At 43.9% G+C, this 24,236-nt stretch overlaps 1 protein-coding gene across 1 annotated transcript; it reads left to right on the top strand.

Moving 5' to 3' along the window:
- Positions 1-9,238: 9,238 nt before the first annotated feature.
- LOC147616837 (uncharacterized) lies at positions 9,239-11,265 on the top strand. Its single transcript, XM_086776471.1, has 2 exons — positions 9,239-9,391; positions 9,472-11,265. The coding sequence occupies exons 1-2, from the start codon at positions 9,306-9,308 to the stop codon at positions 10,922-10,924; spliced, it is 1,539 nt and encodes a 512-aa protein (XP_086632597.1). The 5' UTR covers positions 9,239-9,305; the 3' UTR covers positions 10,925-11,265.
- The last annotated feature ends 12,971 nt before the right edge of the window (positions 11,266-24,236 follow it).

The following is a 24,236-nucleotide window of genomic DNA, read 5'->3' as shown; positions in this document are numbered from 1 at the left end:
GACTGGGCTTTGGGTCGATGTTGTTATCCACTATATAGTAATGAAGCACGTGGTCAAGGCAGAACCCGATCCATTGTCTAATGAGACCATTAGGGTGCTTGCGATAGCCTTCAAAGGAAGGTGTAGGCACACCCTTAGCAGATCTGACTATGTGTTGCCCACACCTCTTCTTATCCTCAACCACGAGGCGTTCCGCTGCATGTGACCTTGTTGCCAATGCATGTCCTTCGGATTGCCCACATTGCTTCATTCACCTTACACTCAATGACATTGCCCTCTGTGACTTTTGGAGTTTTGCTTTTATCATGTTCTTTGAAATTGATCTTCCGTGACCTCCTAGAATACTTGCAATCTCTTACATGTGTGTTGTAATCTGGTGGATGCGTGGCCTCATCATCATCAATATCAGTTATCACCCTTGACGGTCTCTTGTGACGTGCACTCTCTTTGTCACCACAATGAGAGGGGTAGGCGCCTTGTACATGGGTGTTCCTTTAGTTGCCTGATTAACTGTTCGGACCACTTGGGCAGGGCTTGTAGAGCAATGTTCTTTTAGTTTCTCCAAGCTTGGGCCTCTCCCTATGTGCTTGCCTTGAGTGTAAGAGACTGCCTTTGTGCTTTGAAAAATTGTACTCTCACCATATCGGTAGTACGTGCATCATAAAGAGAAATCTTGTGTCTACATCCTTCCCTTCCAAACCAACTTCCATGCTTGCTTTCTGCTAGGTTTGTTCTTGGGGTATTTGGACCATCATTACTTCTCTTATTGTTGTCATGATTGAACCCCAATGTGCTATGCGCACTTCCCACCGGCTCAATCAAGAGTCCATTGCTGACAAATTCATGTCCATCACATGACCACTGTGCCACCATTGATGTATCAATCGAGCCTCCACTGATGCAGCTTCACTGGTAGGAGCTATGCACCACTTCTCACACATTGCTTTGTGCTCTCCTTGAGACGTAACACACACATACTTTGTTGTGTAGGCAACCATGCTTTTCTTCCAATGAAATAGGCAAGACCTCTCCCTATCTGTCAAGACGTTGTTTTTTCCACCATTAAACACCTGTCGAACTACATTCCAATTTGCCTGAGCCTCGTCTGCCCCATGAAACCATAGAAATCTACCCTCTCACAACCATGGTTGGCCATCACTTCATTAATGCATTCCCACAATAGACATTGAGCATCCATATCCTCCTCTTTCATTTCACATGTCACAATGGTGAGAAGATCCTGCATGCTGCGTGGAAACGATAGTCATTTAAGAGGTTGTACAATTAGCTTGCTCTAACCACCTACATACTCTACATTGGTAATTCTCAACCTTGGATCATATACATGACAAGCCATGGTCACCTAATCTGATGTTCGTCGGATGTGGTCGAACTTTATCCACGCATGTCGCCAGTCGCCAGAGCTAGTCCGTCGCATTCTATTCATCACCAAATCCAACCCTGAAGCGGGTCCAATGGTGGACATCTTGAAAACATAGCACTTCTCACCTGAGAACCCTTGACCTGGGAACCTGCTTCCATGGAAGAAGTCGTAAGTGCACTCTTGTTTCAGCTTCAGAAGTGAATCCAAGCCAAAACTCTCCTTTGAAGGGCCTTGCCTCTGAAACCTAAAAAATAAATTGTTCAAATATTACAATGCATCTTATCAAGATTTTAATAACTATTTAACACCTACCAAATTAGCCTACCAGTTGTCTTCCACTAGTGGTCCCATCTCCTTTGCAATATTGATGAACTCTTATTCCCCAATGAAATGAGAGGAACCGCCTTCTTGCACTAGTGCTACCATGACGATTTCTTTTGCCACACACATTTGAACCTTCTTTGCCCAAGCATTGTGATCCACCCCTAGCACCCTAGACACCATTTGCTTGGTCCTATCAGTTAGTGCCTTTGATGTACCTGCACGTACATTATGTTGATGGGTGCCAACGTATATCATTAATCTGCTCATCGTCTCATCGGAGGGCATCACATAATAGATGTCGCAATTGCATGTAGCAATGCACATCACTAGAACTGAGCAGTAATGGCAAAGGAGCTTCCCAGATGCATTGCTGCACTCCTCTCCAGTTGTTGGTGCCTTTAGCATGCTTCTAGTAAAATGTGATGTATTTGACACCCTGTGGTGGGTCTTTAAACGCGGGTAAAGTTCATTAACACACTTCAAACTACCTAGACAATGGCTTTACTAACATACTCCAGTTGTTGGTGCCTTTAGCATGCTCCCAGTAAAATGTGATGTATTTGACACCCTGTGGTTCTTTAAACGTGGGTAAAGTTCATTAACACACTTCAAACTACCTAGACAATGGCTTTACTGACATACTCCGAGACCAAAGGATGGAAACACATGGTTGGCAAGATGTTCGTTGTTTGGGATGGCAACCATCAACTCAAAGCTTGGCAAGAATGGGTGAATACCAATTGAGTCGAAAAAGAGAGGATTCCCAAGGTGAATTGCAGAGTGGTCTGGTTCCTTGAGGAAGAGGAGGCAGAGTTCTTATTGGTGCTGTGCATGATCAACAAGTAAGTGCATTGTACAATGTGTTTATGAAATGAAGAAACATTATGTATGTCATATTTTGCCTTGTTTATAATGCATGCAAAGTTTTCAAGGTCACCACCATTCATGTGCCGAACACAATGGCACATGATATATTTATGATGCAACGTGTGGGTCTTGCCCGATCCACAATCGTTGTTGTTAAAGTTTAGTGATGCTGATCGTGCATGGGCCCAGAAAGCGCTTACTCATCGGGGACCCAATAGATCCAAGTGGTTGAAGCTTCCCATGGTACTCTTGTCAACAATTAGTTTTCAAGGTGTGTGCGCATTGCAGTATGTTTTGATTTTGAAGTATATTTCTTAATGTTTTCAATTCAAAGTATGTTTCTTAAATAAATATAAACGCATTGCAGTCAAAATTTGATGCCACGTTCCAAGCCAAGATCAGTGGCTTGCCTGAGCGAGGGAGTGGAGAATACATGATGGGTGCAGAATTATTCGACAAGAACTATAGGGATGCCCTAAAGCAGACGGAGGCACTCTTCACTAAAAGGGGACATGAGCTAGCACAAATTGCCAACCCCGACTGTGGGAAAGAGTTCTTTAAAAAAGTGATCTCGTACCAAGGGTGGGGTGAAAAGGCTAGCAAATTCACTACGCTGAAGCTAGCCGAGATTGCTCGAGCACATGTTTCAAATGAAGAGTAAGATCTTCAGCTCTCTTGATGCATTACATTTTTTAGAAAGTTATTAGAAACCTAATGCTTGTTTACAATGTAGGAAATGTAGGCTACTTGACATATTGGCTAATGGCAAGTTTGTTATGAAGAATGTGTAGATTCCACCATCCGACAGAGCCTTCTTCATGTGGGTCCATCATCATGTGTTGGTTTCAATTGATCGAGTACACACTCAAATTGTACACGAAGCTGGAGATGGGCTTACTTGCAGTAGCTGGCATGCATGAAAGAGCCACATAAGACTCTTTTTTAGGTATAAAGTACCACAAGTCTTTTTTTTTTTGGCCTTGCATGGTGGAGAAGCTCTCCTGCTTCTTGTATTGGTTTCTTAGACCTTTCTAATGGCTGTGTATTAGGTGGTGGAGAACTAGTGTATGTGATCGGGTCTACATTCTCGAGCACCCTTCAGACGCATGGGTGCTGTCTGAGAGGTGAAGGAGACAAGATTGTACCCTGAAGAGTGGATTGATGAGCTTTGGAGTAACGACACATGGATACTTTGTCCATGGTGGTTAGACTATCCAGAGGGGGAGTTTCCTCCAGAGCAGGTAGAGTAGTTTCAGAGTACGTTTCCTTGTGCAGAAAATTTAATTTGTACAAGGTATGAAGCCTGTTTTTTGGGAGTTTACAATTATAATGTTGGTTGAATGCAGTGGCTAGAAAGGGTAAGAAGCCTGCCACACTGAGCAAGAATTGACCCCCATGAAGAAAAAGGGTAAGAAATCCACAGCTCCATTGTCCCAAAAAAGGTCATGGTGGCCAAACTGGGATGGGAATGACTCAGATGAGAAATATGAGGACAACCATTCCAAGGATGATGAGCATGAAGATGAGCGGCAGTCCCATGCTTAGGGCAAAGAGTAAGTGAACCCTTCGCATGGCGAGACCCAAGAGCAGGGGTTGGAGAGTTCAAAAGATGACGAGGTGAACCTCTTAGGATCTAGTAAGTACTTAACGTGTTAAATCATTCATTCATCAACGCTCATAACATGTATTTGGTGTTGTGTTAATGTAGACTACCGTCTCATTGTGGTGACCCCCCTGCACGTAGTTTTGAGCTCGAACATTGATCACCTTCGTCTTGTGCTTATGGGAAAGCGAAAACACAGGTACAATCTCTCAGAAGTGCGAGTGACTCTCTCCATTCGTCGTCATTATAACGTTTACACTCCCCTTACATGCTTTGTTATTCCAAGAATCTTGCAGTATTGCAAAACGATTCATGGGATCTATCACGAGGTGGGGAAACATGGATGCCTTCGATAGCCTTGGAGGCATGCGCTTGATGTAGGCTGATTTTCCTACAAATACGTGTCTCCATAAGGTTCCTCGGTGGAATGGTTTTCAGGAGATACTTGTTGGAGTCGGCTGTTGTGCTTGCTGCAGAGTCCTACATGCCGATGGGACTATGGTCTGCACTCTATGTGCGGAGCACTTGGGGATTGCTGCGGGAGAGGTAGGAACTTGGAACTTCACATTGCGAAGGACTTTGTTCTTACACATCCCATGACATCTCTTATGTCATGTCAGAAGATGGACAAGAAGAGGTGAGTGCATGATTCTTTGGTTTTTGTGAAAGTCAAGCTCAATGATTTCCCTCCCTAAAGTACTTACTAGTGTGTGCAAGTAGATCTCTGCTTTGGTCATCGCTATCTTCATGCACCCCAGTGAGAGTATGTCCACTCGTCCTTCCAAAGTATGATAGGCAGGGAGGCGAGGTAGCTGCAGATTGCGGAGGTTTTGAGGTTGGCGACGATGATATCTTCTTGGAATCGAAAGCATAGGAGGAAACCTCCCCATACCAATTGGATGTAGACAAGGATTCCATCTGATATACTGTTGAGTGTATAGTGAGCCTTTCGCAAGGTAATCATGTGCACGATTCAAGTATTGAAATCGTTATATAATCACTGTCTTAGACACTGTCGTCCATTGGTACATATGGTAATTGTGGGCTTCTACTATGGCAGGTGGTTGCTCAGGACGTTCACTGATCGCAGGGGATGCTGTCCTAGATTGCTTTGCTCATAGTGGGTCCATGGCTAGAGCATGCAGGACATTGCAATGGCATTGCATCAATGTGGAGAGCGACGAGGTGTGCCTTAGTTCATGTCTATGACCACTTGTTGCTGTGCACGATGATTTGGGTAACCAGTTTTTTAGGGGTGAGGTCAGTGAGATTGTTGAATGAGAACAGCAGATGGACGTGGGGGCACCATATCATCCAATCCTCCCAGTATCGATGAGCCCAACACAGTCTAGTGCTTCGTCATGGCTACCTCATGTTTCAATGGAGTCCCCATTATCAACATGTCTTGCCACATACATCCCCCGTAGCTTCATTTGTAGTTCCCTAATGGGCACCACGGCCTGATTTTGCAAGGCCACTTTTTCCACCCGCACTTGCACTATTTGGTAGAGGTCCCTACCCCATACCACCTCCCTTCTTCCACTGGGGAGTCTGACATCCATATTGATGTATTTCAGTAGCTTGTAATGTTTAAAATATATTGGTTTTAGACATTATTGTTGTTTACTCATATTATGACAATGGCCATGTTTTTTGCTTCTTTCATGGCTTAGATTTTTGAGAGAGATGATGCAATTTGAGTGAGATCTCAATAGCACGAGAGAGAGAGAGAGAGAGAGAGAGAGAGAGAGAGAGAGAGAGAGAGAGATGGAGACATTAAAACAATAACAATCGTGATTAAAGTATTTTTTCTAATGCTTAAAATAAGAAGTCTAGTGCTCGAAAAAGCAAATTTTTATTCCTTTTGAAGTTATAAAAACAGTAGAGATTGCCATGTTCTTCTAGATACTCTTCTTCTAGACACATCCCATACCACTCTCCTCTTATATCTTCATATTGCAAAATAGAGTCCTTCTGAACTCTATGGTTATGGCTTCATCTAGTAATCCCTCTAATACTACAATGTTTGCAACCATCTTAAGTAAAGCTCTTCAATCTTTCATGCAACTCAAGGAAAAGGAACCCAGATCATCGGATGCCATTATTTTTGGAGGCATGGACAACAATGTCTGAAGTAAATGAGCTCTACAAGAAGCTAAAAACATGCGAAGCGGTAGACCTTGTAGACAAGAACATGCTAGAGGTGAAAGCAGCTTCAACCATTAGGATGTGGAGAGTTTTTGGCATCATTGAAGAGGCAAAGGAGGATCCTCTAAGAGATGAAGTTTCCACCTTCATTCGCAAGCTAGCGTAGACCGAAAAAGGCGAAGATAATAGTTGAGGCCCAAAATGCTTTCATAGGGTATCTTTGTAAAGAAGTACAAATGATCGTGTCATGTCGTAGGGTGTTTGCCATGTAATGTTGTGGGCTTGTAGTTTGCTAGGGAATATAAAATGGAAGTTTAAGATCATAATATGGTGACTTTGTAAACGAGTTGTAATGGTAGTTATAACTTGATATGCATTGATAGTTATAAATGAGTTGTAATGTGTATAGTGCTCTTGTATCCATCCACTACTCTCCTCTACTGTCACCATGAGTCGTACTGTGCGAGACCATAGAGAGCTGATAGAGGGAAGGAAGTGTAGAGAGAGAAACCGCTAGCCTAAACACCAAAAAGCGCTCGCTCAAAAATCCTTGCCAAAAAAATATACCCTTTTGATGATAAGATACCCTATGTAGAAATGTTACATGTGTTGTCGTCAAGGTATTGAAGACAACATAGATAAGATTAGCACTAATAAGCTATTGTTAATGACTTTCTTGATCAAGAAACTGTCCAACTGCTCTAAATCACCAAGTGATGCAATACTTATAAGATTCAATCCTTAATCTTCTTGTTTATATAGTAATCATCGTGATTAAGCCAATTATCATCTTAACCTTGCACAATCACACTAACTTGCTGTCCACTTGTTTACTTCTTTCTCAACTTTTCTATACAATCTTTGCTTGCATAGTAAGCTTTCTTTGCAAGAAAATGATCAATAACTGTAAAGGATAAGAGATTAAGCACTTACTCAATGTATGCACTTCCAAAATCTTGCTTAGCTTCAACTCTACACCAAGATTTACTAAAATCTGCCCTTGAATTGCCTTGAATATGTAGTTGGTTGTTAATCTACCAATTTTTATCAAGAAACTGTCTCAAACCATGTTTGCACTCAACTTTGTTGTAGACTTGTCTTGAATACTATTCCAAGATTTGTTAATTTCTACACTTTGATGTTGTAGCTACTTAAATTTGCACCAAGGTTCCACTCTACACAAATCTATAATAGAACTGTAAATTGCACATAAGTCTTGCTCAAATTATGTGATAGAATTACAATCTTCACATAAATTTGCTCAAATCTGCAACAGAACTATAACCTTCACATAAATTTGTTCAAATCTGATAGATATGTAGTCTACACACTTTCTTGATAAATTTTGCACCAAGATTTTCACAGCAACCACCAACCAGTATGTGTGCAACCAATACATTGCAAACTGTCAAGAATCTAAGGAAACTAGGTAAATGTTGAAGAAAACTGCGGTTTATGAAAACGTGAAAGAAGAAAACTACGGTTTATGAAAATATTTGATAAAAGAAATCACTAATCAAATGTTGAAGAAGAAAACTAAGGTTTATGAAAAGATTTGATGAAAAAAGTCACTAATCAAGGAAATTGTGCACTAAACTCACAAAATATGATGTTTAAAAATGGTGATTAGTATATAATAAAAAATGATTAACACTAACTCTCATCACCAACAAATGCTACCAAGATCAAAGCAAAGTTCAAATACCAATTGTAATGAAGGACTAATGCAAAACTTGAAAGCTAAGATATGGGAATTGCCATGAAAGCTTGCATGTAATTAAGGAGGTAATCACATCCAATACCATGATGCCTAACTGATTTAGCCTTTTACCAAGAGGATGGAAATAGCATTTCATAAGCCCAATATATGAAAACCAAAGGCTCCAAGATTGTCCAAAAGATAAAATGTCCAAAGATACCCATAATGGCCCATGAGCCCCCTTTTATACTTGAGCCCATAACCATAATCCCTAAATCTAACTAATGAAGTTGCTACTTCACAACCGACCTCGTATGTTTTAGTAAGAAAGTACTTTCCATTATAGTATGTACTCTTATCTTTATGTCACGGTTGTAGAAAAGTGAAGAAGGAAGAAGAAAATTCAACCATTCATCTCTCTTGTGTGTATGTGTGTGTGTGTGTATGTGAAGAAGTTTGAGTAAGGAGGTCAAGCTCACCCTCTCCCTTGCATTCTTCTCAATATTACACCATACATCAATGGTTATGCAAGTAATGAGGTTTCCATCAATGATTTGCTACGGTAGATCATGGCCGTTCAGGTAGATTTGAACCCATAACTACCACTAGGCTATAGTCGAAGAGACACCTTTAGTTTTTGTGATTATTATAACACAAATTTAAAATATAACAAATACTTGACACACAGTCTCATGTGGCAGGAGCGAGAATCACAGGCGTAGAAAGAGCAAGTATTGCTCTTTTGGAAAAATGTACCAGGTATTTCTAAAAGGAAGTATTGCTTTTAGGAAAAATGTACCAAATCACGCCAATTCAACCATGACGGCCAGGAAAGGCCAACACGACAGGAGAGGGAATTAGAGCTGTCAAGTATTCCTTTTTGAAAAAATGTCCCAAATTACACCACCTCGATTAACCATACTTGCTTTTAGGAAAAATGTACCAAAACACGCCAACGCATCCATGACGGCCAGGAAAGGCCAACATGGCAAGAGAGAGAATCATAACCGTAGAAAGAGCACGTATTGCTTTTCAAAAAAATATACCAAATCACGCCACCACCAAGAAAGGCGAACATGGCAGGGAAAAATGTACAAAATCACGCCAATTCAACCACGACGGCCAAGAAAGGCCAATGGTCGGCCAACCAAGATGGCAGGGAAAAATGTACCAAATCACGCCAATTCAACCATGACGGCCAGGAAATCGGCCAACCGGTGGGGCCTTTTTCCCTAGTGGAGAGGGGCTCAAGGGAAAGGCCTCCTAGGGTTTGTTTGATAATGCATCAAGAAACAGAAAATCTTGGAAGAGGGAGCGTAGAAAGAGCAATGTTTCCCAGAGGTGGAGGAGGAGCGGCAGCGGAGAGGTAAGTCTTGTGGCAGCGAGTGTTCTTTTTTCCAGAGAAATTCTAAGGCCTCAGCACGACGCGTCTGTTTTTTCTCGTAGAAACCATCCCGGGAGCATGGGGGGCCAAGGAGATGGAGCAGCAGCAGATGGCTACGAGTACGATGTGAAGAGGCAGCGCCTTCTTCACGGCGGTGCCGCCGCTGCATCATACTACCTCAGCCAAAATCAGAACCAGAACCCCTACTTCTCCTCGTCTTCAGCAGCTCTGCAGTCAAGCATCGCCGCTTCTCTAAGTTCCTACTTTGCGGCAGGTCCTTCACCCCCTTCTTCGCAGCATCCTCTTTCCCATGATGGTAGTGGTGGTGGTCATGCCGCATCTGGTATGTTTTCTTCCTACCATCACTCTCTTCCCCCCAGCTCTGCCCCAGCGCCGTCTTCGAACCCTAACAATCTCAACAACACAGGCATGAACCCTAACCATCTGAGTAGTACGAGTCCGAACCCTAACCATCTGAGCAGTGCAGGTCTGACCCCTAATTATCTGAGTAGTACTGGTCTGAACCCTAACCATCTGAGCAGTACAGGAGTAAACCCTAACTTCCCGAGTAATTCAGGACGAAATCCTAGCCATCTGGGGAGCACTTCGCCCTCTTCTTCAGCCCTCATCGCCTCTTATCCTTCAGCAGGCTCCTCTGCATCTTTATCGTCCAGCTTGAGCCCTTTCCGTTCGCGCTCTTCTCCCCCTCCTTCAGCCCCCCTCCCCCTCAGCCATCATCTCGCAGCCTCGCCCCCACCCCCACCCCCTCCCTTGCCCTTGCCCTTGCCCTTGGAGCCAAGAAGCCCTCACATCCCACGCTCACCCCCATTGATGCCGCCACCCTTCTTTAGAGGTCCTGGATTCTCGCCATTCTCTGCCTTATCACGGGCTTTTCCAGTGGTCCGCCTGCGGGGCCTGCCTTTCAACTGCACAGAGAGTGATGTCTACGACTTCTTTAGAGGGCTGGATGTGGTGGATGTCCTGCTCACCCACAAGCAAGGCCGCTTCTCGGGAGAGGCTTACTGTGTCTTTGGTGTGCCGATGCAAGTAGAGTTCGCTCTTCACAGAAACAAGCAGAATATGGGGCAACGTTACATAGAGGTTTTCCGCAGCAAGAAGCACGAGTACTACCTGGCAGTGGCAGCCGAGGTTATGGAACAGGAAAAGCCTGGACCTGGAGAGGTGTCCCCTTCCATTCCTACTTTAAAATCCTCCTCTGATAAGGAGCACCTGGAGCATACGGGTGTTTTAAAACTTAGGGGTCTCCCTTTCTCAGCATCCAAGAGGGATGTTGTGGAGTTTTTCAAGGATTTTGACCTAAAGGATAAGAACATCCATTTTGTGGTACACTCAGATGGCCGTGCTACTGGTGAGGCATATGTTGAATTTGATGGACCTAGTCAGTCTAAGCAAGCAATGTCTAGAGACAAGATGATGCTTGGGAGTCGCTATGTGGAACTCTTCCCTTCTTCCTGTGATGAAGCAGCAAAGGCCACTAGTCGTCACAAAAAATGAAAGCAACAGCATTGGCTTGGATTGTTTAATGTCAGGTATTCCCCTCTAGTCTCTTATGGTGCTATCTTTACACACTTCGTTTACTGGGGGAGCATTGAAAATGAATTCAGGACATGGAGTTTTCATCCGTGTTCTCTTGGTGCATATGGCAAGGCTGAAGTTTATATGGCAGGGTTAGGAGGCACATTGTATCAACCATACTTTGGATAATGGCATCGAGAAGTGTGATGCTTAGTAGGTTTTTTCTTTATTATTTATTCGCAAAAGTGGTTTTGGTCTCGTACTTAGTGGGTTGGTAGTTACTAGTGTTCAACCTTCAGCAATACAAACATGTTGCAATGTGCCAGTTGTTGAGTGGAGGTGCATTTTTTTTTGTGAGATTAAAATATGCACATTGTCATTTTTTAAGAGAAGCCTGTTTTTCAAAGGTTTCCAGTCTTTAAGTTGAGCGCAATGGTTGACAACTCACTATTAGAAGTCTGACATTAAGGAGTGAGCATATTTACTTTGCTTTGTGCTGCTGGTAAGCAATTCTCTTGTGTAAGCTCAACTTGCTCAAGGGGTTGGGATGTACCTCCCAGGATTTGGTTCCCAATGAGGCCGGTTGTAGCCTGTCTGACTTTGTCCATTGTTTGTAGACTGTTGCCTATGTCACCCAAACTTTTGTAGAAGCACAAAGAGACTCTAGATCCTTAAAGGTAAAGTTCGTAACATTCGTAAAATGATGCAAACAGATCACTGATGCACAGGGCATTGTGACAAGATCGTTTTGTAGATTTTCTTTTAAAAAGTGAATTGAAGCAATCTCAGCTGTTTTGATTCGATTCTAGAAGCTCAAGGAGACCTCAAGATCTGTCAGATATAGTGTAAACGATGGTATTTTCAAACAGAACAACGTATGAGTTGAGGCATTAGAGCCAAAGCAGAGGTCAGGTGACAGTATTTGTGCCACTGCCCAGTGTACAGGCCTGATTATTTTCTCTTGTGAGGGCAACTTGCTTAAAGATTGAGATTTTAGCTTTCAGGATTGTCAATTGTGGTCATTAAGGAGGTTGGTAATAACTCACTTGCTAGACTATTTTCAACAAGCCGATGCACTTTTTTTTGTTGTGAATTAGGAGTGCAAAGACGGTGCAAGGTTAGTTGGATAAATAGAGCAAAAGAGCACAGGTGTTGCGGCTTTAGAGCAAAATCACTGTTCGTGTGTGACAATCTTGCAGAAGAAACCCCCCCCCCCCCCCCCCCCCAAACACATACAAAGAAAAAACCTCTCCTCCCATAAAACCCGCTCTACTGACAAGATATAATTGTGCAAATTTATCTTAAAAATTGAGTCTATATAATGTCTCGAACTAGTGTGCCAACATTTTGTGTGTGTGGACGCTCGAGGTTTGAGGTGCTGTACTGCAGGAGCTTTCTGGCGACAGGCTGGGAACTGTTACTGGCCATTGCTGGATTTGGCTGCCCTGCTGGGTGTATGTGATATTCATCTGCACCTCATTGCTAAAGGCACAGTGGAAGAGCCGAAGACGGGCAATGTTCAGAAACAGGGGGCTTGTAGATAGATTCTCACTGGTTTGAGAGTGCTAGAACCAGTAAGAGAAACCAGCGCTCCTCCCACTAGCAAGGACAGAGGGTGCTGGCTGCTCCAAGTGCTCTTTCTGGGGATTCATTTTGTATATGTTTGCTCCTTTTAGCCTGCAAAAACATTCTCTTGAGCTCATTCTTAGAGACCTAACTCTTGGCTGACTACCCAATTTCCAACACTGTTGTCACTGAGTTTGATCATGTAAATTGCTAGCTGCAGTGACTCCTGCTGCATCTCTTCTGGTGCTGCTTCGGAACCCACTGCCACTGTCTTCCTCTCTTCTCTTTTTTGATCTTCTTTTCTCCTTCTTCCCCTTCTCTCCTCCTCTTCCTTTATCTCATGCTACTCCTCTGCATATGCGCACACACATTTTTCTCCTTCTTCCCCTTCTCTCCTTCTCGTCCTTTATCTCATGATGCTCCTCTGCATATGCTTACACGCATTTTTAATGGCAGCAATATCAATGAATAGCAAGAGCAATGACCAGATTGGAGAATCCAAATAAGATCTACAGCTTGGCCAAACTCCAGAATGTCTGCAAAAAGAGGGTCATATAGTGGTTATCCATCCTCTAATAAGTGTCGTGTAGAAGCAACCGTCTTGTGAGGAAAATAACACATGCCAACGTTTAATATTTGAGATTCTCTTAGAAGGCTCGTTCATGTTAATTTGCATCTCCTGGTCTCGTCTAGCCATTGTGAACTTTTTACATGCATGATGTGAACAAGATTGCCAGTCCGAAGTCTTGTATTGCTCCTAAAGTACCGGTTTTGCTCCCTATAGATGGACTCCCACAGATATCCTTGTGTAGAGAAGTAGTCTCACAACAAGCATGTCAATACCACGGAGTACTAACCCGTCTAGAGTCGTGATAGTGCATTGCTTTGCAGGAATGGAGAACTCAAGGGTTGTCAAGCCCTCAAGCTCTACTGATCCAATTCTTGGACCTCTGTAATTTGACTACACAAGAGGGAGAAGGTAGCAAGTTTCCTCTCTACTCACTCCATCTCTCCCTCACTCCCTCTCTCTCTCTCTCTCTCTCTCTCAATCTCTCACTCGCACTCCACACCTAGCTATTCTCAAAAGCAAGAATCAAGCAAGCAAGCTCACCTCATGCACACACATATACTCAGGCATTCACATGCAAGCAAGCAAGCTCTACAAGAGTCCATGGATAGCCAAGAACCTACATAGACATGGAAGCATGCAAGAAACAAGAGGATAAGAAGACAAGCAAGAATAGAGGAGCTCTCAAAGCTTGAGCTCAATTGTAGTTTGTATTGCAAAAAGTGTCTTCCCACACCCTCGTAAGGCACGTATATACATTTGGGCTTTGCTTGACCGCCCACACCTACGGGGTGCCCAGAACTTGTTCTCTTCATATGCAATGTGGAATACCTAAGCTAGGGTGGGGATTACCAAATGTGTGTACGGAAAAGAAAACAACCCCCTTGCCTAGTCTAGCTTATGTCCTTGGAAGTGCTATTGTATTGTGAGCGGTGTGAGTGAAGTTTTTGATGGCGTCATGTTGAGGCAGAGGATATATAGAAAATGGTTGGAAAATCTTTGACATGTCGCATTGGTAAAATTATGTCATAAAGCACTCCTGAAACATCCCTTGGTGTCGGGAAGGTAAGTACTTGGCGGGCTCATAATAGCCATGGATCTGCCTCAGAGTTGGGTCGATAGTGAAATTAAAGGCCAATTGTTGAACTTCGCTTTCATGGTAAATATGCCATTCTCGAGAGTTCTTCACCTCGACATGTAAGACTTCAAAATCCTTGTGCTCGTCCATGAACATAGCCATTACCTCGAGCATCCACTATTATGTTAAGACTTCACTAGGCGATAGAGAGGGTAGCTTTGAAAAGTTTATCATGGAGGAGTTTGTGGCTTGCCTCTTGACGTACTTCTTCCATGGATAGATCCTCTTGATTGGCATGTATTGCCCATGAATATACCCATTACCTCGAGTATCCACTGTTCTATTAAGGCTTCACCAGGCAGCAGAGAGGGAAGCTTTGGAAAGTTTATCATGGAGGAGTTTGTGGCCTCTCTTGAAGTACCTCTGCCATGGGTAGATCCTCTTGATTGGCATGCATTGCAGATCAATTCTTTGTTAAGTTTGGTACTTTGCGAGATGTATTCCTATATTGGGGGCCTCTGGCAAACCAAGCGAGCCACCAAGCTGGTTGATTTTCCATGGTTTCTTTAGTGAATAAGTTTTGCTTGACTGATCTGTGCTAGCCAACCCTCTCATGCTCTAAGTGGTCCATGTTCCACTGTCACTATCTTGACTCTAGGTGTTCCTATAGCAAAGGCAACTCCATTTTGTAGATATCGGGAGACTGTAGTATGTGGTGTACATGAAGTTGTACCCTGAGGCTCTCCCTTTTTTGGTGAAGGTTGACACTCCTCGTCTGAACTCTCTTCTCTTGTACTTTCGTCATGTTCTAATAGTAGAGTATGCCACAGGATTACCAGCTCTAGCCATGAGTCTCCTTCACGAACTGTAGTTGGAAATCCTTTGGGTATCCTGAATTTTTTGTGGTCTGGGTAATGGCAAGGCTTATGGTGCTTACTTTGCAGGGGCTTATTGGAGAGGTTAGATCCAAGAAATCAAACAGTTTTATGGGTTGCACTGACTAATCCCTTTCTTTAGTTTCTCTATGTTCTTCTGGCTTTTGTGTTTCCTGTGTAGACTTGTTGGACTGTTGTTGGCCTTGACCCCCTTCCGACTGTTGTTCCTTTTCTTGCTGGGCCGTGGGAGTCTTTCTCTTTCTCTTGGTCCTACTTGGGGTGTTTATCTGTCTCTGAATCTGGCTTTTGGTCCCCTGACCCTTGGTCATCCTTGTCTATGTCCTTTTTGGGTTCTTTTCATCCTTCTTCTCCTCATCTTGCCCCCTTTTTGTCTTTGTTCTCTTCTTCTTCACCTTCATCGAAGTTGTTTGAATATTCTTGGTCCCCTTTATGCTTTTCTAAATGCTCTAGCTCCGCAAGGAGGTCTTCGAGCTCTCCAAGTTCTTCATGTGAGATGGTATTGGGGTACACAATGTGCTTAGTCCAAAGAAGCAAGCATTTTCCTCTATCTTCAGTTTCAACTGTTTTTGGACTCTAATAGAGCTATAAAAAATTTGCGGGCTCATAGGCCAGGCATGCCATCTCTAATAACTTTTGAAAGGCCATGGCAGTCAACCGCTTTTCCATGCCTTCAACATTAGGGACGATTAAGAATGATTCATGCTCCCTAGATCCTGCCATTCTTTGCATCATCCGAGGAACCCTCATTCACGCCCAAGTCAAAGCCCCCCTTAATAACATCTTTCGGGTCACCTATCCATTGGTAGAGTGTCATGTCATATCCCCTTACCTCAACAAGGTCGGCCTCTTGGCCTTCCGCAATCAATCACACCCAAGTCAAAGCCCCCCTCAAAAACATCTTTAGGGTCACCTATCCTTTGGTAGAGTGTCATGTCATAGCCCCTTACCTCAACAAGGTTAGCCTCATGGCCTTCCGCAATCAATCACCATCGGGCGAGGACCTCCCTCTCACCATGCACTATATTGAGTCCTACCACAATATCGACAATTTAGGTTGAGATGCCAGTTGGGTCACACATCATTGGATCCCTCCCATCAAGGATCTCGTAAAGAAGAGCCCTACACTTCCCAGCCATAGCATCCAAGTTCCATAGTGGGAAGATGCCAAATGGGTCCACATCACTGGATCCCTCTCACTGAGGATCTCAAAAGATGAGCCCTACACTTCCCAGCCACCACCATTGGATCATCTAGATTCCACAGTGGCAAGGGAGCCACGAGGTTTGGAAATGGGGCTAAATTTGAGGATATCATAGTCCCCGAATGGGCCATTGGCTTGCGTGCTCACCTTCCTCACTCATTAGAAGGCCCAAGACCCAACATAATAGGGTGTCTGCCATCCTCTCCAAGCTGCTTTCTAGCCAACAAACAGATTGGGCCGAAGCCATTACCATTAAACTCCAAATCTCATGCAAGAACCCAGTAGAGTGGGCAAGATACATTGCGCCTATATGCTCACAAAGATGCTTTGTCATGCCATTGGCAAAGAGCTTCCACCCCATGTGCCTCACCTAGATCATTCTCGGCTTATGACGTAGCGTCTCATCGATAATCCCAAGCCCCAACCTCCCCCAAAGAGGCACAAATGGGAGATATCTCACAACCCATCCATTTATTCCCCAAGGCTAAGACCATGGAGGAACCTCCTTCAACCGCCTATAAGTCATCGTTGGAAGCACAATTGTAACCGTAACCTCCTCATAGCCATAACCCCCATGTTGTTTCCTCCCTAAGGCCAAACGTTGGAACCACCCACACGTCGTTGGCAACAGCCCAATCACAACCACAGCTGCAACCTCCCGCACAACAGCCACAATCCCCATGCCCATCCCATCTCGACTCTGTAAGTCATATGCTTGAGCCCTAGCAAGAGGACTTCTTCACACACACTGATCCACACATCCGGGTGAGGTATGTGGAACCCAAGTCCAACATGCCCAACAAGCACCAGGTGACCAAGCATGGCTCCCCCCACCAATCCCAAATATGTCATCCACTCCTTCACAATCGAAACCTCTACCATATCTGCTTTGGTTGGTCTTCCGCCCTTGGGACCATCCCATACCCACCTTTGCGAAACACTCAAAGATGCCATAGATTGGTCTCTAGTATTGAAGTCCAAGGGCATCTATGTCTTATTTGTAAGCTTGCTTAAGATGTGGTGCTTGTAAGTCTTGGGTACATAGCCGATAAGCTCAACCCACATTGGTGAGTATCAATTTTTGAAGTGCATGGAGTAGTGAGGGAATGAGATGGTCTGTAAAGCACTATAGACCGCCAAGATTGTGGCAGCCCGAGCACATGAAGCTGAAAGAGACCAGCTCCTAGATGAGCTCAAGAAAGCTAAAAGACAAAGAAGCCAAAGAGGTGCATGAGACTAACCAATTTATAAATGAGTTTGGCGTTTCCCTCACCACACAACCAAAATTCCATGAGAAGTACAATCAAGGCACGACCAAAGGGGCTGCTTGGAAAGCAGCTGTGAGCATTTGCATCATAGAGGCAGAGAATGTGCTTGGTGGGTTGTCATCACAGCTTAATGTTTTGTTGTGTAATGTAATGCTTCTAGCAGACATGGAGCATGGTGAGAGAAAAGCAAGATTCATCACCACTTTGGGGTGCTTGAAGGAGAGACGAGTTTTTTCAACTCAGCCTAGTCTATTGCTCAACACACCTGTAAATCACCCCCCTCGTTGCTCCCATTTGATGAAATATTTATAGAATAAGGTTTTAATGATGGGGGGCCATGCTAGTCCTAAAAGTCTTGTGCTTCCTATAATATTAAGGAGGTAGGCATCCCTTTTCTGACTAATTTTTGGAGCTACTATGTTGGGGCATATTTGCAATTCATGTCCAAAATCACACTAGCCAATGTTCAACATAGAAGGGCCTACCTATATGATGTGGATGATGCCATCACACGAGGTGTCTCATCCCCAATGTTATACCTAATGGCTAGAGCACTTGTGGGTGAGAGAGAGGTTTTGAGCGAGCCATTCAGAGCTTAAGAGAGTAGGCAAGCTCTACGTTCTTCTAATGTTTTACCCCAATAAATGCTATTCATAATGTAGCTTACTTATCTTATCTTATTTTATGAATATGCATGTGTGTGTGTTTGAGAGAGTGGGAGATAGTAGAGAAAGCATTTCTTCACTGCTACATTGCTACCCCATCAAGAGCCACAAATTTTGGCCACCCAGCCATTACAACATGGCCAGCACCCCATTGACAACCCGGTACTTCAAGCAAAGCATCGACAAACCATTCCCAATGGCCACTTCAAAGCATGCCACTGCCATTGGCCAAGCTAAAGCCCTTTGATAAGAAGACCAAGATGCCAATGTCCATCAACCTGCAACCATAAGCCACCATCTGTCAGCACCCCAACATCAATGTTGACAACAAAGGCAACACCACCACAGGCATGAAGCAATTGGTATGTAAACACTTTCAATCGGCCGCTACCAAACAAGGCAGTAGTGTGCTGACATCCATGTTCTTCCCACCAAATTGGTAAGTGCAAGTAAAACACTTCCTTTTACTACTCTCCACTGAGTGGGGAGACCGCTCCCCATGGAGGGTAGAGCTAGTGCAGTACTTATGATTTTTTACAAGTATATCGGCGAATAGCCCAATTGCCAAACCAGTGTCGTGAACCCCAAAGAAAATCCTGCCACCACCAAACCCAAACTTGCTTCCACTTTCAACCAAACCCTTGCAAGTTTTTGTGCAATCAACACTCTTCACTCACATCTGTTTGCCACTGGCACTTACTTCGACTTCACATTCCTTCCTACCTTGTGGTCCATTCGTCGACACCCATCATGCCCCACAACATTTTGCATTGATACCTTTGATCCTGTTTCCTTGACTTCTTCATCGAGTCATGTTCTTGCTCATTCTAGCCTTCTTTCCATGAAGCACAATTCCAATGTTCGCATACTCACAAGGGCTACTCACTCTCCATCTGATGCTTGCATCCTGGGACGTCGTGGAGATGCCACTAGAGATGCCTCCATCTTGCCCAATCAAATGGGCATCCCAATCGTGGTCTATGGAGTTGTTGAATCCATGCACCCAATGGAGATCTCCACACAAAGTTGCGACTTTAATCAACCACCCTCACAATCTCCCTCCAAGACAAAAGACTGGTCTACATTTGTGCTAGTCAAGCAGGTAGAGATGCCCAAAAGGTCAAAGCAACACACTTACTTCGACTTCACATTCCTTCCTACCTTGTGGTCCATTCGACACCCATCCATGCCCCACAACATTTTGCATTGATACCTTTGATCCTGTTTCCTTGACTTCTTCATCGAGTCTTGTTCTTGCTCATTCTAGCCTTCTTTCCATGAATCACAATTCCAATGTTCGCATACTCACAAGGGCTACTCACTCTCCATCTGATGCTTGCATCCTGGGATGTCGTGGAGATGCCACTAGAGATGCCTCCATCTTGCCCAATCAAATGGGCATCCCAATCATGGTCTATGGAGCTGTTGAATCCATGCACCCAATGGAGATCTCCACACAAAGTTGCGACTTTAATCAACCACCCTCACAATCTCCCTCCAAGACAAAAAATTGGTCTACATTTGTGCTAGTCAATCAGGTAGAGATGCCCAAAAGGTCAAAGCAACACTACATACCAAGGTTAGCAGTGTTCGGCACTCCAAAATTTCACCCCCAAGCCGTAGACTCTCTGTAATGCTTCCCTTCTTTTTGCCAACATCGCCATGCTTTAAGAAAGCAACAATTGTTCACAAAGTGGCTCAAGATTCAAGAACCACCTAGATCCATTTGGTTAATATCCCTGCCAAATCAGGTGTCCTTATCAATTCTTCCATTCTCATGGACACTCCAACCTCAAACACACCCACCTTATCGGCTAGCTTCGTTAAAGATCAACTATCAAAATTTTATATCGCAAACCATGTGTAAGAGTCAAAGAAATCTGACAAAAGAGTTGAAGAAAATAGTGTTTTGGAGTTTTCACTGGACGATGCTTCTACATGGGTCCACATTTTGCCCAATGCCCGCCCATGCACTTCACCTGTAATATCCATAGGCTTTGCATGCAATAGACACATAGGCACTAAGTTCTTTTATGAACTTGCATTGAGACTCATCACCCAAAGCTATCTAGGTACATTTTTGGATGGGGAATGGGTGCAAGCCTGACCGTGATGGTACGACCCATCATCTGGACATTCCTACAATCAACAAGATCTTTTCGTGCCTTGTCTTCAACCACCCCACCCATACAATCAATAGGACCCTTTCGTTTCTCATCTTTAACCACCCCACCCATTCAATCCACCCCAACTTCAGCCCATATACTTGACAACACCAAGTCCACATCGAGCCATAGAGGTTGGAGGTTGATCAATTTCCTCAATTGTGGGCACCACCATGAAAACAAATCTGTGCACAAATCCATTGCCATGCCTCTAACAAGCTATTGATCTTGACTCCCTAAGAAAGAGGACTATCAAGAAATGTTGAAGAAAGCAACAATAAGAGTCTGAGCAAGTAGTTGTGTTGGAGAAGTGTACCCACATGGGCACACATTCCGCCCATTACCCATGCATGTCACCTGCATATTTCACTATGGGCATCATATATTTTTCTTCTCGCATATTAAGTCACGTAAAAACACATGCACCTGCAACTATCCTCATCAACACTAACCCTCTAGGTACATCTTTGGATGTGGGGACCATTGCGGGGTGCAAGCCTGGCCCATGTACGACCCATCGCACCTGGAGAACCCTCGACCTTGTAGGTACCTCCAATGAGCTGCCATGCCTATATCCCTACTTTGATTCCAATTCACCACCAATAAAACCTCATCCTGGTCAACGTATTCATCAAGAAAAGACCCATGTGAGCATAATTCTCTATTGTGTCGAGCTATCCTAGAACTCCATCTGGCCATGCCAATCATTCCATAGTGGTCCTGGTACTCATTATGCCAAAAATAGGGTGTGGACCACCTCTACTTATCTGTTGTAAGAGATGGGACTGGAACCTATAAAGTGGTCCTACCATGTGCTTAATGTCAAATAGGGAAAGTCTTTAGATTTAGTGTACATAGTTGCTAAGATTGGTAAATAGAGATTATACTATTTTTAAGTTTGATCGGCCTATGTGATAATTAGCCACTTGTATATAAGTCATTTTTTACAATAAGAAATATACAATCATTCCCTTGCAAAATAGTGTTCTTGTGAGCTTTCCTCCTTCCCTCTTCTTGCTTGATATTAAATCTTGATTGCTTGATGGGTGCATGCTAGATAGGTTTGATTGTAAGTATCATTTTTGGGGAAAGAAGAGGAAGCTTATGTTAGATAGGTTTGATTGTAGGTTTTCTTCTTGCATTAGCTTCCTCTTATTCCCCCTCCTTTTATGAGAGAGAACCACCACGAAGATGGATCTCTTGTTACCTTGATCAAGGCATAGAGGGCTCTCCCTTCACCCCTTTGGCAATTCTGGTGTGACAACAAAGTGAGGACACGATGGGGAAGAGCTAATTCACCCACATGGGAAGTTATAGATTGTAGCTCTAAGGTAAGACCCAACGACACATTGTGTTTGGCATCGAGGTAAGGCCGAAGAAAATGTATGTCCAGATGGTATGTAAGCTTTGGTGATGGGCGCTTGTTGGAGTTGTCAACAGAGTAGAATATTGATGGCCTTCTCGAACTTTGTGCGATCCACGGGGGGGTTGAGTGGTAGGTCCACCTCTTCATGTTCTTGCGGGGGTGGCAGCATGGGAATCTCACCTTTTCCTCCAAGGGTGTGGGAAAGAGAGTCAGTAGGCAATTGTGACAGGGGTGGAGGAGTAGCTGAAGGAGAGGTAGTGGTGGCGAGGATGGTGTCGAGGAAAGGTGGGGGCCTTGCTGATGTTGAGGGTATATCTATGAAGTGCTTGGGGAGGCCCAGATGGAGATGGAGGGTTGGAGGTGGTGACAATGACAAAGGTATGGGTGATGGAGGTGGAGAGGGAACAAGAAGTGGCGTTTAGGATGGTGAAGGGAAAATGGGGGTGTCGAGGTATGGTGGTGGGTACCAAGGGGTGCGGGTTGAGAGGTGGGCCCTAGTTGGGATGGCAGGGGTGGAGGGTGATGAGGAGGAAACTTGGGGCAGGGGATCAGTTGGGGGCTTGCTGGTGCCTGCCCCACCATCGTCATTGTCGTCATTGAGAAGCCGCACCGAAGTGGCCCACGTTTGGAGTAGAAGAAGGCTCGGGCTTCTTTTTGCCTCGTCGTCGGGGGAGATGTCGAAGGGGTATGCCACATGGGAATCATCGAATTGCATGATCTCGGTGGCGAGACGAGGACCTGCAAACTAAAGGTAGCATCGGCGATAAAGGACGAGAAGCCCATATGGGGAATAGGGTGGGAGCTCCCATTTGGCAGAGAGACTTGTATGCCCACCAGTAGACTGTTTCCCAACCCTGGTGCTTGGGGAGTTAGAGGGCTGCTATAGATTTGGAGGGGGGGTAAGGGTATGGGCAAAGGCCATGGGGAACAAGAAGGCCAACGGTGACATCATCATCCGTGGCATGCCCATATCATATAAGATTGGCCTAATTGGTGAGGTTTGCGGCAGTGAGGGGGTGGATGGGAAGTGTGAAGAGGGATGCAGGCTCAGAGAAGGAGATTGTTTTCACACCACAAGGATCATGATTCCATCTTGAGCCTTATCTTTTGTAGACAATGTAAACAGAAATTTTGAGACCTTTGTATCTCCTACACCCTAGAGAAATCGCCTTCTCAGCTTTTTGTCTGAGGACTTCATGACTACTCTACTACTAGCAAAAAGCTCCTTGACTCTGCCACGATGCTTACATGACACTTTTTTGATTGTGGAATATATGTTAAAAAGATTCCACCCACTACCCCTTGGTGTGCTTGTTCAATGATGTATAAGTATTTATCCTCCCTGGGGTAGCATCTCAACATGTTATCCTTAACTCTTCTATAAAGAGTTCCAATAATAAATTTGAAAGGTTCTACTTCTTTAAGCAACCTCCTTCCTAGATATTTCTTTAGCTTCTTTGGCTCTGAAAAACTATTAGCTAGAAGTTTTGTGGATACTGATTCAACAAATACTCATTGTATTCAAAAGAAAATCAAATTGAAAACTTGCATAGAAACCCTATTTTCTTAAAGGAAGCTCACTTTTTGCCGCTCAAGAAGACCATCAAAGCTAAGCATATGGTTAAAATATACCTTGCACAAGCGTTCAAGCATCATGGAATGCTGAAGTTCATTGTAGAGGATAGAGATCCCAAGACTACAAGTCTCTTTTGGTGGCCTGAGAGCCGTCCTCTTCTTGTAGTGCCTTTCCTTTTTTTTCCCCTTTGTTGCATCCTTCTTTGGCACTTTTGTGTCTTTATCTTCATCATCATCATACTCTTCATCATCCTCCTCCTCTTCATCATCATCATCCTCTTTATCTTCATCATCATCATCCCCTTCATCTTTCATAAGACCTTTGCCCTTGCCTTGAACATGTGATTGGTCACGTAGACTTCTAGGCTTTGCAATAGAATTCACGATTCGAAAATATATAAGAAATAATATTTAAAATAAACTGAAATATCTAATTGTATAGTTCATACCATGGTTAATTGCCTCGCTTTACAAGCCTGACTATACATCTCCTTCTCACTTTTGGGAAATTTGCCACTTGGAAAGTCGAGGAACAATGGGCATCTCTTGTATATCCCTGCATCCCAAAGGTCTTGAAGTTGCTGCTATGTACACATAATGCTCTCATGTTTTGGATTACGCCAATCTTTTAAGATTGCAAGCACATCTACAATATATCTCTCCACATGGCACTTACAAATTCATCTACACATTATTATTTTCATTCAATTTACAAATATAAGAGTACAACTAAGTAAAAAGTAAGCTTTGTAGAATGTTACGCACCTGAACATAGCATGCTTGGTAGCCTGATGATAGCAGGGTTTGAAGCTACCACACCTTGTTTCTTCAGAGATCCCACCATTTCCTCGAACAGCTTTCCAAAATATAGTCTCTTAAGATCGGCGAGGTCTTCCAGGAATGTATATGGGATGGCTACACCCTGTGCTCCAATCTCATGCCA

Source organism: Cibotium barometz, chromosome 37, assembly GCF_041138505.1.
Source record: "Cibotium barometz isolate CiBa-2024 chromosome 37, ASM4113850v1, whole genome shotgun sequence".
Taxonomy (NCBI): Eukaryota; Viridiplantae; Streptophyta; class Polypodiopsida; order Cyatheales; family Cibotiaceae; genus Cibotium; species Cibotium barometz.
Note: the sequence above shows the minus strand (reverse complement) of the source record. Positions and strands in the feature narration are given on the sequence as shown.

Bases quoted from the DNA above. Each gene is read 5' to 3' on its own strand.
- LOC147616837 (XM_086776471.1), top strand. From the start codon at position 9,306: ATGCATCAAGAAACAGAAAATCTTGGAAGAGGGAGCGTAGAAAGAGCA. The intron at 9,392-9,471 runs GTAAGTCTTGTG...TTTTTCTCGTAG, and splicing joins GGAGGAGCGGCAGCGGAGAG to AAACCATCCCGGGAGCATGG.